The sequence below is a fragment of the Balaenoptera borealis genome, assembly GCF_965194805.1.
Source record: "Balaenoptera borealis genome assembly, chromosome: 14".
NCBI classification, from domain to species: Eukaryota; Metazoa; Chordata; class Mammalia; order Artiodactyla; family Balaenopteridae; genus Balaenoptera; species Balaenoptera borealis.
The window spans coordinates 64,489,530-64,505,281 of NC_138875.1; the positions used below are offsets into that span (position 1 = coordinate 64,489,530).

At 56.1% G+C, this 15,752-nt stretch overlaps 1 protein-coding gene across 2 annotated transcripts; it reads left to right on the forward strand.

Annotated features, from left to right (window-relative positions):
• Positions 1–300: 300 nt before the first annotated feature.
• Positions 301–15,730, forward strand: GSC2 (goosecoid homeobox 2). 2 transcript variants are annotated; one of them, XM_082354070.1, is made up of 4 exons: positions 301–405; positions 8,506–8,581; positions 11,749–12,002; positions 12,524–15,730. In XM_082354070.1, exons 1-4 carry the CDS (start codon positions 304–306, stop codon positions 12,626–12,628), a joined length of 537 nt encoding a protein of 178 aa, XP_082210196.1. In that variant the 5' UTR covers positions 301–303; the 3' UTR covers positions 12,629–15,730. The 2 variants fall into 2 exon arrangements, with proteins under 2 accessions (XP_082210196.1, XP_082210195.1); XM_082354069.1 differs by lacking the exons at positions 301–405; positions 8,506–8,581 and adding an exon at positions 11,370–11,647.
• Positions 15,731–15,752: the final 22 nt, after the last annotated feature.

The window sequence follows — 15,752 nt, forward strand, 5'->3', positions numbered from 1 at the left end:
GGCGCAGGCCCGCGCATGCGCTCGGCCCGCAATCGGAAGGCCCCTCCTGCTCACTGCCGCCAGACCCAGGTCCTCGGAGCGGATCGCCTGTGCACCGACCTCGTCTGCAGCCTCCAACAGTCAGCACTCGGCCGGCGCAGCCACCATCGCCCACCCTCCCCAACGTCCAACGCCCACGCTGGACGCTGCTACGGGCGTTCCTGACGCGCCTGCCTGAGGCTCACCCCTGTGTCTTCCTCCCCGTGCAGCTTTTTGCTCCAAGGTCCCCAGTCTCAGCCACGGGAAAGGAGATAGGGTCGCGGGATGGGACCAGGAGGTCCACCAGCCTCTCCACTGATGGCGCCGCCCAGTCCTGCCTGCCTGGCCATCTCCAACCCAGCCACCTGTTTCCAGCCGTGGGCTCAAGTAAGGCACGGTGGCCATGGCACATCCCCATGGAAGAGGAGGCCAGGGCAGCCATATGGTGCAGGCACATCCCTCTAAGTCCCCCACTTCCGGAGCCTGTCATTACCAACCCAGGAGGAGGAGTGGGGCCTGGGGCATGTCCCTCCAGAAGGCAGCAGTAAACACAGGTGGCACCCCTGGTCAGTGGGCCTCCTGCCAGGACCTTTCCTCCTCTCAGTCAGCCCCACTTCTCAGATGGGAAAACCCAGGCAGAGACAGAGGAACTCTCTGGGATCTATGGAGGCCCAGGTCTGCACAGTCCTCACCCTGCCCCACCTAATGAGGGACCTGAAAATAAGCGGTTGAGGAGGCCGCAGGTGGCGTTAAATCAGCTGGCTCAGGGGTCCACACCCTGGGATGGGATTCCAAGGGAGAGATGGAGGGTCTGCAAGCAGTGGCTCCTCCCTGGCCTTGGACAGCATCCCCTTGGTCTGCGACCTGCTTCCTGGCCTTGTGGGATGGGGAGGGGTGTGTGCCTTGCTTTGGAACCCGAGCTCAGTGGGGAGGCCGGCACCAAGTCCACAAGGGGTGAACGGAGCCAGACGTGGAGTGTGGAGGGGAACAGGATGGGGAGGAGCCGGCCAGGAGAAGGGAAGGGGTCCCTGAGGACAGGCAGGGGCTGTGCCCTGACCTCCCGCAGAGGCTGGCAGAGGTGGAGGCTGCAGCCAAGACCCAGGCTCCACTCACACCTGCTGGGCCAGGTGCACGCGTAACCCGTTGGCCTGATGGACCGAGGGGTTCATCCCTTCCTCTGGTTCTCGGGGCCGGGCTTGGCCCAGTCACCGCTGGGGAAACCGAGACCAGCCCGGGGCCTGGACTGCAGAGGTCCCGCGGTCGCTCCACCGAGGGGTCCACTGCGCGCGCGTCCCGCTGACAATTGAGTGGCCAAAGCAGATTAACCCTCGTGCTAATCCCCGCTAATGGTTTCAGAATCCCCGGCGCCCAGCGGCTAAGCCGGCCTTTCTCCGCGGCGCAGCCGGCCCTCCCCGGCGGCCTCAGCCCGCGGCCGCGCGATGCTATCTCGGCCCCGCCGCGCTAATCCCCGCGCTCTCTTTCTTCCCAGGCCCGCTCGAGATCGGCCGATTGGCACTTGATTACGGCTGCTATCCAGGGCCTCTTTGTGCTGAGGGCCCTAAATCCCCTAATTCCGTGATAAAGAAGGCATTAGCGGGCGTTTGCTGCTGAGAAATGCACCGGCATGAAAGAAAGCAATCAGGGGAATCCTGATGGCCTCGCCTGTCCCGCCAGGGAGGGGGCGGGAAAGGGAGCCCGGGTGGGAGCTGCGGGGAGAGGGAGGGTGGGGGCCGCTTCCCACCTCCATCCCGAGTCCGCCTTCCCCAGCCCCGAGCTGCGCCCAGGACCCCTCCCCGCCCCCACCCTGGCTGCCCAGGAACCACGCTCCCCGCCTCCCCTCTGGCCTCACCTCCGCACTTGCTGGGACCTAACCCCCAAACCGGCCCTGGACCTTGCTGGGCCTACCTTGCGCTCCGGCCTCTGACTGTCCAAAGCCCGTGGTTCCTCAGGACTTACCTGCAGATCCATTCCCTTGGCCCCTGATGCTCCTCTGGCCCCTCCTCACCCCCCGGAGCCCCTGCCCCCCATCTGCCCCTGTCTCTTGGCACTGACCAGCTTTGACCAGTCCTGGAAGCAGCTGGGTCTGCTCTTTAGTCCGGGAAACAGAAGGGAGGGCAGCCGGGAGCGACTGGGATTGTGGAGGGAGCGTGTGCAGGGGGAGGGGGCCTGAGACCCCTGGCAGCGGGCAGGTGGGGTGCGCAGGGAAGGCCCCTCTGCAGAAGCCACGCTGAACCCCATGATGGGGCTGAGCGCACTGGGTTGGCTGCGAGCTGGGCGCAGTGGCGGAGCTGACCCAGAGCCTGGGCAGCTGGAGGAAGGAGGCAGAGGCCAGCTGGGGCAGGTGGACAGAGGTGTCAGAGTCCAGGGGCTGGGGGAGCACGGAGATGAGGCGGCTGATCCTCTTATCCTGAGCGTTTGGAGCAGGGGAGCGCCGTGATTGGATCTGTATGCAGAGCGCACCTGAGCCACCACAGCAGGCTCACTTTGGGGAGGGTCTCAGGCCAGGAGAGTAGCCGGGAGTAGGTAGAAAGGCCGTTGTGGGGGCCCAGGTGGCCGGCATCTGCATTGGCATTGAGGCGGGTGGCAGAACTGGTGAGATTTGGGGGTGGCAGTAGGGGAATGTCCAGCACTGCATGCAGTTTGAGGCTTGGGCAGCTCTGAGGGCAGGTGGGTGTCATGGAGGCACATGGGTGGGTGGGCAGGTGTGCATTTACCATGGTGAACAGAAGTCTAGGTGTTGTTTATCTAGGTGGCGAGGTGAAAAGGCAGGCCGTTTACCAAGGAGGACCAGTGTGTGGGTGTGGACCAGCAGATGGTGTCGTGGACCCCTTCAGTGGTCAGCTCACCCATCCTGCTCCTCTTGAGTGTTAGCGAGCAATGGTGCACAGCTGCCTCCACCTTGGAATGTTGCCCTGGGTGATGGAGCCACCTACACAGCAGACAAGGACTGACCGGCATAGGGACTAAAAGGCTGGTCCCTGCTTCCTCGAGACAGTTGAAATCTGAAGCAGCCTGTGTCTGCCCCAGTGCTTCCCTGGGGGGTTCCACGGACCCAGATGCCTTGTCGCTTAACACTCCACCCCTCACCCAGCTCTGTCCTGCTTCCAGCGTGACCACCCGTGTCACCCTGTTCATCAGTTTCCCAGGAGGCAGGACTCTCAGTGTGCAACTGGGATGGTTAGTCCCCCTATGCTTCTGTTGTGTCCCCCCAAAAAGAGATGTTGAAGTCCTAAGTGTTGGTACATGTGTTGACCCTCCTTCGAGTTTCTACCTGTTCATATCCAGTGTTTTCAGTTTTTTAAAAAATATATTGTTCAGAGTTTATCATTGTTATCCATAGGAGGATTAGTCCAAAGCAAGTGACTCTACCGTTAAGAGAAGTGTAACTCTGCTCACTCATTTTAAATATCTTTTGAGGCTTATCTAAATTACTAGATACTGTTTTTTTTGTTGTTTTTTTAATTTGTTTGTTTGTTTGTTTGTTTTGGCCATGCTGCGTGGCATGTGGGATCTTAGTTCCCCAACCAGGGATTGAACTGTGCTAGGCATAATAATGGTCCCCTCGAAGATATCTACATCCTGAGCCCCAGAATCTGTGAATATGTTACCTTACATGGCAAAAGAGACTTTGCAATTGTGATTAAGTTTATCATCTTGAGATAAGGAGATTATTTCTGGTGGGTCCAATGTAATCATGAGGGCCCTTAAAAGTGGAAGAGGGGGCAGAAGAGGTCAAAATGATGCAATGGTCAGAAAGACTTGACCCACTGTTGCCGTCTTTGAAGATGGAGGAACAGGCTATGACCCTTGAGAAACTGGGAAAAGCAAAGGGATGGGTTTTCCTTCATCTATGAAAAAAATAACCTTTGCTGCATCTATGAAAGACCTACATCTATCATCATACTTAGTGCTTAAGGACTGAGTTGTTTCTCTCTAAGACTGGAAGCAAGGCAAAGATGTTTGATTTCTCAATTTTTATTCAACGTTCTACTGGAGGTCTAGACATTTCAATAACACGAGAAAAAGAAATGAAAGCCTGGAAATTCCCTGGCGGTCCAGTGCTTAGGACTCAGCACTTTCACTGCCGGGGCCCAGGTTCAATCCCTGGTCGGGGAACTAAGATCCTGCAAGCCATGCTGTGCCGAAAAAAAGAAAGGAAGAAAGGAATGGAAGCCATAAAGATTGTAGATGAAGAAGTAACACTAGCAGATAATATGTTCATGTGATATCATCGTTTACATAGAAAGCCTTAAAGTATATACAAAATTAAATTGAGGTCTATAAATTAATACATGAAATCAGCAAGGTTGGATTGTATTTCCCCCAAAAAAATATGTTCTACAAAGGGCCAATAGGCACATGAAAAGATGCTCAACATAACTAGTCACTAGGGAAATGTAAATCAAAACCGTAAGCTACCAGGAAGTTCCCTGGTGGCCTAATGGTTAGGATTCAGCACTTTCACTGCAGAAGCCTGGGTTTGATCCCTGGCTGGGGAACCATCCCGCGTGCTGCCAAAATACCAAACAAAACAAAAACATAAACTGCCACTTCACGTCCATTAGGATGACTACAAATTTTTTTTTAAAAAGGCAAAATAACAAATGGTGGTGAAGATGTGGAGAGATTGGAATTCTTGTGCTTTGCTGGTGGGAATGTAAGATGGTACTGCCGCTATGGAAAACAGTTTGGCAGTTTCTCAAAAGTTAAACATACAATTATCATGCGATCCAGCAATTCCATTCCTAAGTATCTACCCTAAATAAGTGAAAGCAGGGACTCGAGCAGATACTTGTACACCCATGTTCACAGCAGCACTATGCACAATAGTCAGAAGGTAGGAACAACCCAAATGTCCACTGACGGATGAATGGATTTTAAACTGTGATGTATACATGCAATGGTACTCAGCCATAACCCCTGGTTGTCAGGGGCTGAGGGTAGGAGGAAATGGGGAGCTAGCATTTAATGGGTACAGGGTTTCTGTTTGGGATGATGGGAAAGTTCTTGAAATGATAGTGATGATGATTTACAACATTGTGAATGTACACTTAAACATGGTTAAAACAGTAAATTCTATGCTACGTATTTTTTACCACATTAAAAACAAAATAATAGAAGAGCAAAAGACTGAAATCACCAGACCCAAAGGAGTGTCACGATCCCTTGCTCAAGTTCCAGCCAGTTCTCAGATGCAGACCTCGTCTGCTGAAGTCTCCTCCTGTGAGGAAGGATCCAGCAACACTGTGGAGAGTGTTTGTAGGCTTGATGCCCCTAATCCTCTGCAAAGGTACGTTATGTCCCTTTCCTCAGGTAATTTTATGCTGGAGAAGAGGAAAACCCAGGCCATCTCAGAGCCGTTGGATACAGGCTCCATGTTAACACTGGTCCCTGGGACCCAGTGTGCTGTCATGGCCTCTCCATTGGATTGGGAGTATAGAGAGGGCAGGCGATAAATGGAGTACTGACCCAACTCCATCTCACAGGGGACCCCTGGGGGCTCCTAACCTACCCACTGGCTATTCTCCAGTTTCTGAATGCATAATTGGAATAGACATATGTAGCATTTGGCAGAACTTCCGCAGTGGTTTCTGATCTTTAGAGTAAGACCTATTTTGTAAGTGAGAGCTCCTGAACTGCCCCCTACCAAGAAGAAAAACAATGCTTCCTCTTAGGAAGAATAGCAGAGTCGAATGTCATGGCTAAAGACTTAAAGGATGCAGGTGGTGGTATCTAGCAAACCCATGATTTAGTTCATTAGTCTAGCTCCTGAAAAAACCAGATGGATTGTACAACACTTCTTTGTAATAAAACACTCAACAAACTTGAAATAGAAGGGAATTTCTGGGCTTCCCTGGTGGTGCAGTGGTTAAGAATCCGCCTGCCAATGCAGGGGACACGGGTTCGAGCCCTGGTCTGGGAAGATCCTACATGCCGCGGAGCAACTAAGCCTGTGAGCCACAACTACTGAGCCTGCGCGTCTGGAGCCTGTGCTCCGCAACGGGAGAGGCCGCGACAGTGATAGGCCCGCGCACCGCGATGAAGAGTGGCCCCCGCTCGCCGCAACTGGAGAAAGCCCTCACACAGAAACGAAGACCCAACACAGCCAAAAATAAATAAATAAATTTATTTTAAAAAAAAAGAAATGTTATTCTACATTATAAAAAAAAAAAAAAGAAGGGAACTTCCTCCACCTGATAAAGGGCATCTATTAAAAAAATCCACAGCTAACATGATACATTATGATGAAGACTGAATCCTTTCCCTCTAAGAGCAGGAACAACATGAGAGTGCCCACTCTCACCACTGCTGTTCGGTGATTTATTGGAGGTTCTAGCCAGGGAACTTCTTAGGAAAATGAAGCAGAAGGCACCAGTGTTGTAAAGGAAAAAGTAAAGATCTCTGTTCACAAATGACATTACCCTGTATATAGAAAACCTTTAGAATCCACAAAAAACTATTAGAATTAATAAACAAATCCAGCAGGTTGCAAGATACAAGATCAGTGTACAGAATCAATTGTATTTCTATACACTTGCAGTGAGCAATCTGAAAATGAAATTAAGAAAACCATTCCATTTATAATAGCATCAAAAGGAACAAAATACTGAAGAATAAATTAAAGAAGTAAAAAATGTATACTCTGAAAATTACAAACATTACTGAAAGAAATTATAGATGATCTCAATAAATGGAAGACATCCTATGTTCATGGATTGGAAGAGTTAATGTTGTTAACATGGCAGGGCTCCCCAAATGGATCTACAGATGCAATGTAATCTGTATCAAAATTCCACCTGGTCTCTTCGAATAAACTGATAAGCTGGTCCTAAAATTCACATGAAAGTTTGTGGGAACCATAATAGCCAAATCAATGTTGAAAAAAAGAACAAAGTTGGAGAGCTCACACTTCCCAATCTCAAAACTGACTGCAAAGCTACAGTAATCAAGACAGTAAGGATAAATGTATAGATCGATGGAGCAGAATTCAGAATCCAGGAGTAAGTCCTCACATTTATGGTCAATTGATTTGCAACTGGGGGATGGGGAACAATTCAAGGAGGGAAAGAATAATCTTTTCAACAGATGGGGCTGGGACAACTGGATATCCAAATGCAGAAGAATGACATTGGATCCTCACCTAACATCATACATAAAAGTTAACTCAAAATGGATCAATGTAAGAGCTAAAACTAGAAAACTTATAGTTTATAAAACTGTAAAACATCAGGGTTAATCTTTATGATCTTGGATTTGGCAATGTCTTCTTAGAAATGACACCAGAAGTATAAGCAAACAAAGAAAACAATTCAACTTATTCAAAATCTTAAAATCTTGTGCTTCAGAAGACACCATCAAGAAAGTGAGAAAACGGACTTCCTTGGTGGCACAGTGGTTAAGAATCGGCTTGCCAATGCAGGCGACGCGGGTTCGAGCCCTGGTCTGGGAAGATCCCACATGCCGCGGAGCAACGAAGCCCGTGCGCCACAACTACTGAGCCTGCGCTCTAGAGCCCGCGTGCCACAACTACTGAAGCCTGCGTGCCTAGAGCCCGTGCTCTGCAACAAAGAGAAGCCACCACAACAAGAAGCCCGCACACCGCAACGAAGACCCAATGGAGCCAAAAATAAATTAATTAATTAATTTTAAAAAAAAGTGAGAGACCACCTACAGAATCGGAGAAAATATTTGTACATTATATATCTGATAAGGAGAGGGGGATGGCGCCAGGTTACAGCCTTGGGACCATGGCAGCCGCAGCCTGTCCCACTAGCCTTCCTCTCCCACTTACATCCAGAAAATGTGCCCAGCCAGAATCCTGGGGAGGTTGACTTCAGTGCACTTAACGTGAGAGTGGGTGGGCTGAGGGCAGCAGGGCTGCAGGAAGTGCCCCAGCGGTGTGAGCTGCTGACTTGCAGCTGCCCCTTCCCTGGAGCATCACTGGTGGGAGCTGCCTTGCCCAGGAAGGCTGTGCACCCCGACCTCAATCAAGGGGGCCCCAGACCCCCTGGGCTAGAGTGGAACCAGCCTCCCCTCAGCACCCACCCCCACTCCCTCGGATGCTCCCCCACCACAAACATTGATTACATTGCCATCACTCCAATGTCGTCTTTTTCAAAGTGTCCAATACATGGAGTCACACAGTATGTAGCCTTTTGAAAGTTGTTCTTTACTAAATACGATGTGTGTGAGGTCCATCCGTGTTGTTGCTCGTGTCGCTGTCACTCTGGGCTTCTCCCTGGTGTGCGTGGACCCCGGACCCCGGCGTGTTCATCCATTCACCAGCTGATGAGCGTCTGAGTTGTTTCCCAGCTTTGTTGATAATGACTAGAGCTGCTCTAAACATTCATGGGCAGCGTCTTGTGTGAGCACAAGTTTTCATTTCTCCAGGGTGAATCCCAGGGACAGAATTGCTGATACATGCAGTAGGTGTAAATCTAACTCTGGCTGCTTTGTTTTGAACATCTCTTTCTCCTTCCTCTGTAGGGAGCTAGAGGAAGCCAGGCAGCTCCTTCAATACCCCCGCTGGGCATCTCCGTAGCTACATCATCTGCCTCACCAGGTACATTTCCTATTTCCTGTTCTATGACAGGTGACAATATTGCTAAACTTCTTGCCACTCCACAACAAGGGTCTCCTTCCCTCCATCTTCCAGTACATTCTCCTCACCTTCCCTAAGACCCACCGTCAGTCTCAGCAGGGTCCTTCCCACTCCCCCCACCCCCCACTGCCTGGTCACAAAGCCAGTGCCCATGGTTTAGAGTTTGTATCTGCAGCATTGCATTCCAGTACCAGGACCTGTCTGGTTACCTAGAGCCCATGATAGCCACCTCACACTCAGTGCTGAGGACACCACAGTCACCTCCTATTGTTGCCTCTCGCCGTTCTCACTTTCCCTCTCCTGCGATTGCAGTCGATGGTGGCTGGGACAGAAGCCACCGGAAGGCTGACTGCCCCCCCCCCCTTGGCGGTGCTCCATACTGGCTGTTGGCTGGTCCTTCAGCTGGAGCTGCTGGTGGGAACTGCTCTCCATGTCCTCTCCTTGTGGCTGCAGGCGCCTCCTCGCAGCGTGGTGGCTGCGCTCGGAGAACAAGCATCCCAAGAGGAGAGAGAGAAGCTGTGTCACCCAGCTGTAAGACCTGGCCTCAGAAATCACAGTGTCACTTCTGCTGCCTCCTAGTGGTTAGAAGCGAGTCACTAAGCCAGCCCACATTCAAGGAGAGGGGATTAGATTTCACCTCCTGAAGGGAGGAGTGTCAAAGGATTTGCTGACATCTTTGAAATGCATCACGGTGGGCCGCTTATCAAGGTGGACTGGTGGAGACATGGGGTGTATGCAGAGGTGGACAGGTGGAGAGATGGTGCATCTACCAAGGTGGATAGGTGGGTAGGCAACCCATTTATCAAGGTGGGGAATACCAAGCAAGGGATGGATTTTGAGATCTTGAGTCTGCCCCAGGCATGGTGACTGGGAGATGTTCATTGGTGGCTGAAATGGGACATGGAGCAGGTACTTAGGGAGATGAGAGCCTGAAGCAGAGGGAGAAGTCAGGCTGGATGTATCAGCTGGGGAGTCTTTGGCACAGAGGTGGTGTCTGAAGCTTCAGAAGTGGGGAGGGATAAAGGAACAGCCAGGGCCCAGCCTTTATGACCACTGACCCTGTAGCCCCCATCCTTGAGGAACTGACTTCGATGGGTAGTCGACCCCCAGGTGCCTCTCTGATCTAATGGTGAGCACATGGTTCTGCGAGGGAAGTTGGCTGGGAGAGGTTTCCAGGGTCACCCAAAGGGACCCGTGGGAAGAGATGGGAGCTCTGGGGCAGTGGCAGCCATCTTGCAACCATGAGGTGGCCCACTCACAGAGGTGGTGGCTCCTTCACAGAGCTTCCAGATTAACAGATCCTGGGCAGCCGGTGTCAGGACTCTTATGACAATTGAGTCAGCAGGTTCTGTCACTTGAAGTCCAGAGTCCTCACTGACACCAGAGTGGAGTCAGCAAGGGAGCCTGAGGAAGGGTGTGTGAGGTGGGAGGAGAAGCATGAGACCGTGTGTTGCCCCCCTAATGGTACCTGCCATTCATGGAGGCCCCTGCCCAGCGGGGTTCTAACCTCGCACACAGTAACTGGTTGAGCCCTCCAAGCACCTGAGAGTTAGGTCGCTATTATTATGCCAGTTTATAGACTGGGAAACTGAGGCACGGCGGGGGGTGGTGGTGGTGAAGGAACCTATCCCACAGCCAGGAAGTGACAGCTGGGGCAGAAGCCAGGCCGTCTGCTGCTCTGTCCTTTGAGCCACACAGTAACTTTTCAGAGGTCCAGAGAAGGCCTTCAGCAGAAGTCCTGGCCAGCTGTCCGACACTGCTTAGATGAGGATGAAACGGTCTTCCTGGAATTGGCAAAGTGCAGGTCACCGACAAAGTTGGGCAGAATGACCCGGAGGGATGGTGTGGACGGAGCTGAGGAGTGGGGGTGTGGACACAGGAGTCAACTCCTGAGAAGAATGGCTGTGATGAGGGTGGGGAGGGGGTGGTAATGGTTTGGGGTGGATTCTGGGAAGTACCGGAAAGCAGATGATAAATTTCCCCAGAGCACGTAAGTGGGGCCTCCGATGGGGCCCAGGAGAAAAGACAAAGAACTGGGGGCCCAGGGCAGTGGGGCTGCGGGTTTGGTGATGAGCAGAGATAGCTTCCCGCCCGCACCCCCGTTTCCTCCACGAGGTTGAGACCCGGGCTCCTAAGTATGTGTGTGGAGGGTGCGGGGGAATTTGGGCCGAAGTGCGGTGGGACCGCGGGGTTGCCGAGGGTATTGGGCCCCATTTGAGGTTGAAGCTCAGGAGTTTGGGGGCCAGAAGACTGTGCAGTCTGGGGTGAGGGCGGTTCTCCAGACTTGCTCCTCCGCCTGGTAGGTCCCCGAAGGGGACAAGGAACCAGACCTGGCCGCGGTGGCTACAGGACCGGGGCACCCAGGAGTTGGGCCAGGAGGCGGCCCCGCGCCCAGGGTCTGCCGTGGTCCGGGCGTCCTCGAGGCCTTGCCCCCGCCGCAGTGTTGGACCAGGGGCGGCGGGCAGTGGAGGCGGGCCGGCGGGCAGTGGAGGCGGCCCTGCGCACGTCTGCCAGCCCTGCGAGTCGGGGGCATGGACTCGCGGCGCAGGGCTTCCTGCGACCGCTCCCGCCCGCCTCCGCCGCCGCCGGGGATTAGCACGCTCCTGGCCGCGCGGCGGGATTAACCCGCGTGGATGCGGCGCCCGGCTCGGGGATTACGGCGCGCCCCCCCGACGGATATATTCCGGCGGCGGCGGCGGCGGCGGCGGCGGCGGCGGCGGCGGCGGCGGCGGCGGCGGCGGCGGCGGCGGCGGCGGCGGCGGGCGGGAGGAATGGCGGCGGCGCGGGGCGCGGCGGGCCGCAGGGGTCCCGGGCGGCCCTGCCCCTTCTCCATCGAACATATCCTCTCCGGCCTGCCCGAGAGCAGCCCCCCGGCCCGGGCCGCCCGCCCGCCGCCGCCCGCCGGCCGCCAGAGCCCCGCGGAGCCGGGGCAGCCTGGGGCGCCCGAGGCCGTGCCCTGCGCCTGCTGCTGCTGCTGCGGCCCCCGCGCGGCGCCCCGCGGGTCCCCGGAGCCGGCCGCCGGCCTGGGTGAGTGGGCGCGGGGCGCGGGAGCTGGGGGACCCGGGGCGGCGCGGGGGGGAGCGGAGCCCGGCCCCCAGCCCGCGCCTCACCGCGCCCTCGTCCCGCAGGCGCGCGGCTGCCGTGGCCTCTGAGGCTGGGGCCCGCGGCGCCCTTGCCCTTGGCCGCACCCACCGGGGGCTCCGGGGCGCCCCCCGACGCGGGCGGCCCTGGCCCACAGCGGCGCACGCGGCGCCACCGCACCATCTTCAGCGAGGAGCAGCTGCAGGCGCTGGAAGCGCTCTTCGTGCAAAACCAGTACCCCGACGTGGGCACGCGCGAGCGCCTGGCCGGCCGCATTCGCTTGCGCGAGGAGCGCGTGGAGGTGGGTGCCTGCAGCCTTGGAAGAGCCGGTCCCGCATGGCGGGCGGAGGCGCACAGGCCCCGGGAAAGCAGGGGCGCCGGGTGGGTCCCGGGCAGCGGCGCCTGGGGATGGCGCGGGAGGAAGGGCGCGGGCTGGAGCAGATGTCGGGCTCGTTTTCTTTTCCTTAGTTTTAACCCCCCACCCCCCGCCCATGACAAATGAGGCGCGCGTTTCTGTTCCGGAATTTGGGGAACTCGGAAGAGCGCGAAGCTGTTGAAGGGGCGTCCCGGGCGCCGCCGGACGGAGGCGGCGGTGGGAAGGGGCGGGCGGGGAGAACGCTCCCGGTGGGAAAGGGGTCCCGGTCCCGCGGCCCGAGCCCCGGTCTCCATCGGCAGTGGATGAGGGACGGTGGCGCAGCCGCTGCGCGGGGCCGGCCCCGCAGCCCACGTCCGTCCCGAAGCCCCGGCCGGTCCACTTGGGAACCGCGCGGGACGCGGGTCCGGGGCTGGGCCTGCCTGAGCGCCCCTCCTCCTCCTCCTCAGGTCTGGTTCAAGAACCGCCGGGCCAAGTGGCGACACCAGAAGCGCGCATCGGCGTCCGCGAGGCTCCTGCCGGGAGCCAAGAAGCCCCCGAAGGAGAGCTGCTGACGGCTGCAGAGTTACTCCTGGGCTCGGTGGCACCCTCTGGGGCCGGCTCAGGGAGAGGACAGACCTACCCTAATAGGAGTTGGGAGAGGACGCCAGCCTCTAACCTGGTGTCTGCCCAGTTGCCTGCGTCCTGGAGCTCAACGCGGGAGCCCCTCTGCGTGTGTCCCCGCGCCACCCGCCCCGCGGAAGGAGAGCGCACCGATGCTCCGTGCTCGATGCACCTTCCCTTCCAAGGGCGAGTGGGCAGGAGGGCCGGGGAGACTCGGGGGTGGGATGCGGGGCACAGAGCAGATCAACTTCCTCAACCCCCCACCACACCCCAGGAGGCACCAAGCCACCCCAGGACAGGAGCCACCCCTTGTCAACTGTGACACCCAGCGTCCTCCTCCCCACCCACTTCCTGCTGGCCTCAGTCATCTCAGCAGGGATGCAGCCCCCTTGACTGGCCTAGAACCCTCCAGAGGCTGGGCGGGTGGGGTCTCTGCGTCCTGGGGCTGGTGCCAGGGGCCTGGGCGTCCTGACCCGCTGAATAAGAAGGCTGGGTGAGGTCATCTCCAGAAGTCCCGTTCCCGCTGCTCAATCTTGTGAGTCTTGTGTGGCTACTGAGAAATAAACAAGCTACTACAAGCTCTGAGAAAGCAGTCCAGACTTGAAGTCCTCTGTGGCTCCACTCCACACCCAGCCGGGACCTGCCCCTCCTCTCCTTCCCAGGGAGTGGGGGGCCGGATTGTCACAGCCCGGTGAGTCCTCCGTCCCTGTGCCAGGGTGGGCCCAGCAGAGCAGACTGCCCCACAGATCGTGGCCCGGCACCCTGCACTGGCCTCTAGGAGCTGCTTCTTGGGTGGGGGTCCTTGGTTTCCTCGCTCTGGGGTTTCCATGCAGGAGTGTCTGCCTCCCTCACAGCAGCCAATCTCTGCCACCCTGTGGGGCGGGACCAGGTTCAATTGGGAGAATCCCCCCCTCCACTGCCTTGGAAAATGCTGTCCCCTCCATCATCCTGGCCCCAGCAAGAAGGACAGCATGAAAACAAGGCCTCAGTTCCCCAAGTTGGCCTGTATGGTGGGCGCGAGGCACGTAACACCCCCCTCACCTGGCGTGGGGACTTTGTTCTGCCTCCTCACAGGTCCTGGAGGGATGCAGGTGGGTATCTGGCACGAGACACAGTTCCTCCACAAAAGGTGCAGAAGCCAGGGCAGCTCCTGGGCAGAACTCTCTGAGGCAGGTCAGCTCAGAGAACACAGAGTGCGAGGGGTCCCTGGGCAGGACAGCAGCTCTCGCTCACCCTCCAGGATGCACACTTCCTGCTGTCACAGAGCCCGTTTTCCTGAATCCTGGCCGTATCCCTGGAGATGGCACAGCCTGCCTGTGGAGCTTCCCCACGGCTGGGACACCCTCATCCCCCTGGTCCCAGAAAGTTCGCCCTCGTTGGCTGAGTGGCTTTATGTCGTGGTGTGGGGCACCCGTGATCAGTGCTCTGCTTTCAAGGGACCAGTAGTTATGCTGCCCTCCTGGCTTTTCCCTCCTCTCCAGCTATCTTGGGCAGGCTCGCCCCGCAGCTGCCTGTAACACAGGTTTCCTTGGGCCAAGCCCAGACTCTCCCCTCTCATATCCATTCTCACCCTGGTTTATCTCATCCACCCTCAGGCTTGAGTCCCATCTCCGTCTCACATTTACATCCCAGCCCAGGCCTCTCCCCTGTGCTAGGCAGTTATGTCCAGCTGTCCCTTTGATGACTCCACCTGGAAGCCCAGGGCTCCTCTAGGTCACCTTGTCCATGGCAGGATGTTTCCCTGTGCCTCCCCGGCACGTGAGCCAGAGAGCTAGGGGCAGGCGCCCTGACCCCTCTTCTCCCTCACCCACCAAACCCAGGCCAACGGCAAGTCGATTTTACCTCCCCAAACAATCCCAGAATCTGCCTTCTCCCCAGCTTCGACTGCACCAGCCTGATGAAAATCGCTGCCATCTCTCACCTTGACCGTTGCAGCTGCCTCCAACTGGTCCACCTGTACCTACTCTAGTTCGTTTGTGATTCATTCTCCATAAAAGTCAGGGTGCAACTCTGAACATGCCTCTCCCTTGCCTACAGCACTCCCAGGGCTCCCACTGCTCCCAGAACAAAGACAAAACTCCTCGCTGTGACCCATGACCCATGACCCACGAGCCCCGTGCAGCCTGGCCCTGCCCCTCTGGCGTCAGCTCCCACCCCACTGCTCCTTGCACTTTGTGTATCCAAAGGTCTCCTCCCACTGGAACTTTGCACATGCTCTCCCCCGCCACCTGGTCAATGCCTGTTCATCCTTTGGATCTGCAACCACTTCCTTCCTGGGGAACTTTCCCTGACTGCCCCCTAGGTAGGCTGTCCCCTAGGTAGGCTACCACCTAGGTAGGAGGTCTGCTGGGTAGGATGCCCCCTAGGTAGGATGCCCCCTAGGTAGGATGCCCCCTAGGTAAGATGCCACTTGGGTAGGATGCCCCCTAGGTAGGATTCTTTTTTTTTGCACCTGCCCGCTGCTGTGTTATGCTTGTTTGTGGGACGATCTGATTAGTGTCTGTCTTCTGCATTCAACTCTCAGCTCCACAAGGGGAGGAATTATACCACGGAGTCCCCACTGAATTGTACTGAATCGTTCTGGGGCAGAAATTGTTTGACATAATTTACAACCTTTTGGGAAGAAATGATCTTCCCTGAGAAATGCTTAGACAATTTTCTTGTCCATTTCAATGAGGATTAGCCTTCTGGGAAGCCAACTCTGGCACTTAGGCACCAGACATTTCTTTTCTTGCATAAACTTTGAATAAAAAGTTTGAAACTCATACATAACCAAAATTCCGGAAGCGTATTTTTTTAAATAACATAGAAGCGTATATTGATTATTTGCGAGAAATTAGAAGTCCAAGGCCTTCCAATTCCGTAGTGCTGTAATTTTTCACTACTAGCGGGAGCAACACGCCCCTAGCCCCTACCGCAGCGCCCCGTGGCTCCCACAGCCCAGATACTAAAGACCAGAGCGGGGCGGAACGAAGACTACAACTCCCATAAAGCTCAGGGCTCATGGTGACGTCAGCACGGAGCGCGGGCCGGCCTTCGAAACGCGCGGCTACCCCATTGGTAGGGCTGTTTCAG

What these genes read in the sequence shown, in the direction of transcription:
- GSC2 (XM_082354069.1), top strand. Translation starts at nt 11,392, where the DNA reads ATGGCGGCGGCGCGGGGCGCGGCGGGCCGCAGGGGTCCCGGGCGGCCC. An exon ending in GGAGCCGGCCGCCGGCCTGG is followed by an intron (nt 11,648 to 11,748) that starts GTGAGTGGGCGC and finishes CTCGTCCCGCAG; the next exon opens with GCGCGCGGCTGCCGTGGCCT. An exon ending in TGCGCGAGGAGCGCGTGGAG is followed by an intron (nt 12,003 to 12,523) that starts GTGGGTGCCTGC and finishes CCTCCTCCTCAG; the next exon opens with GTCTGGTTCAAGAACCGCCG.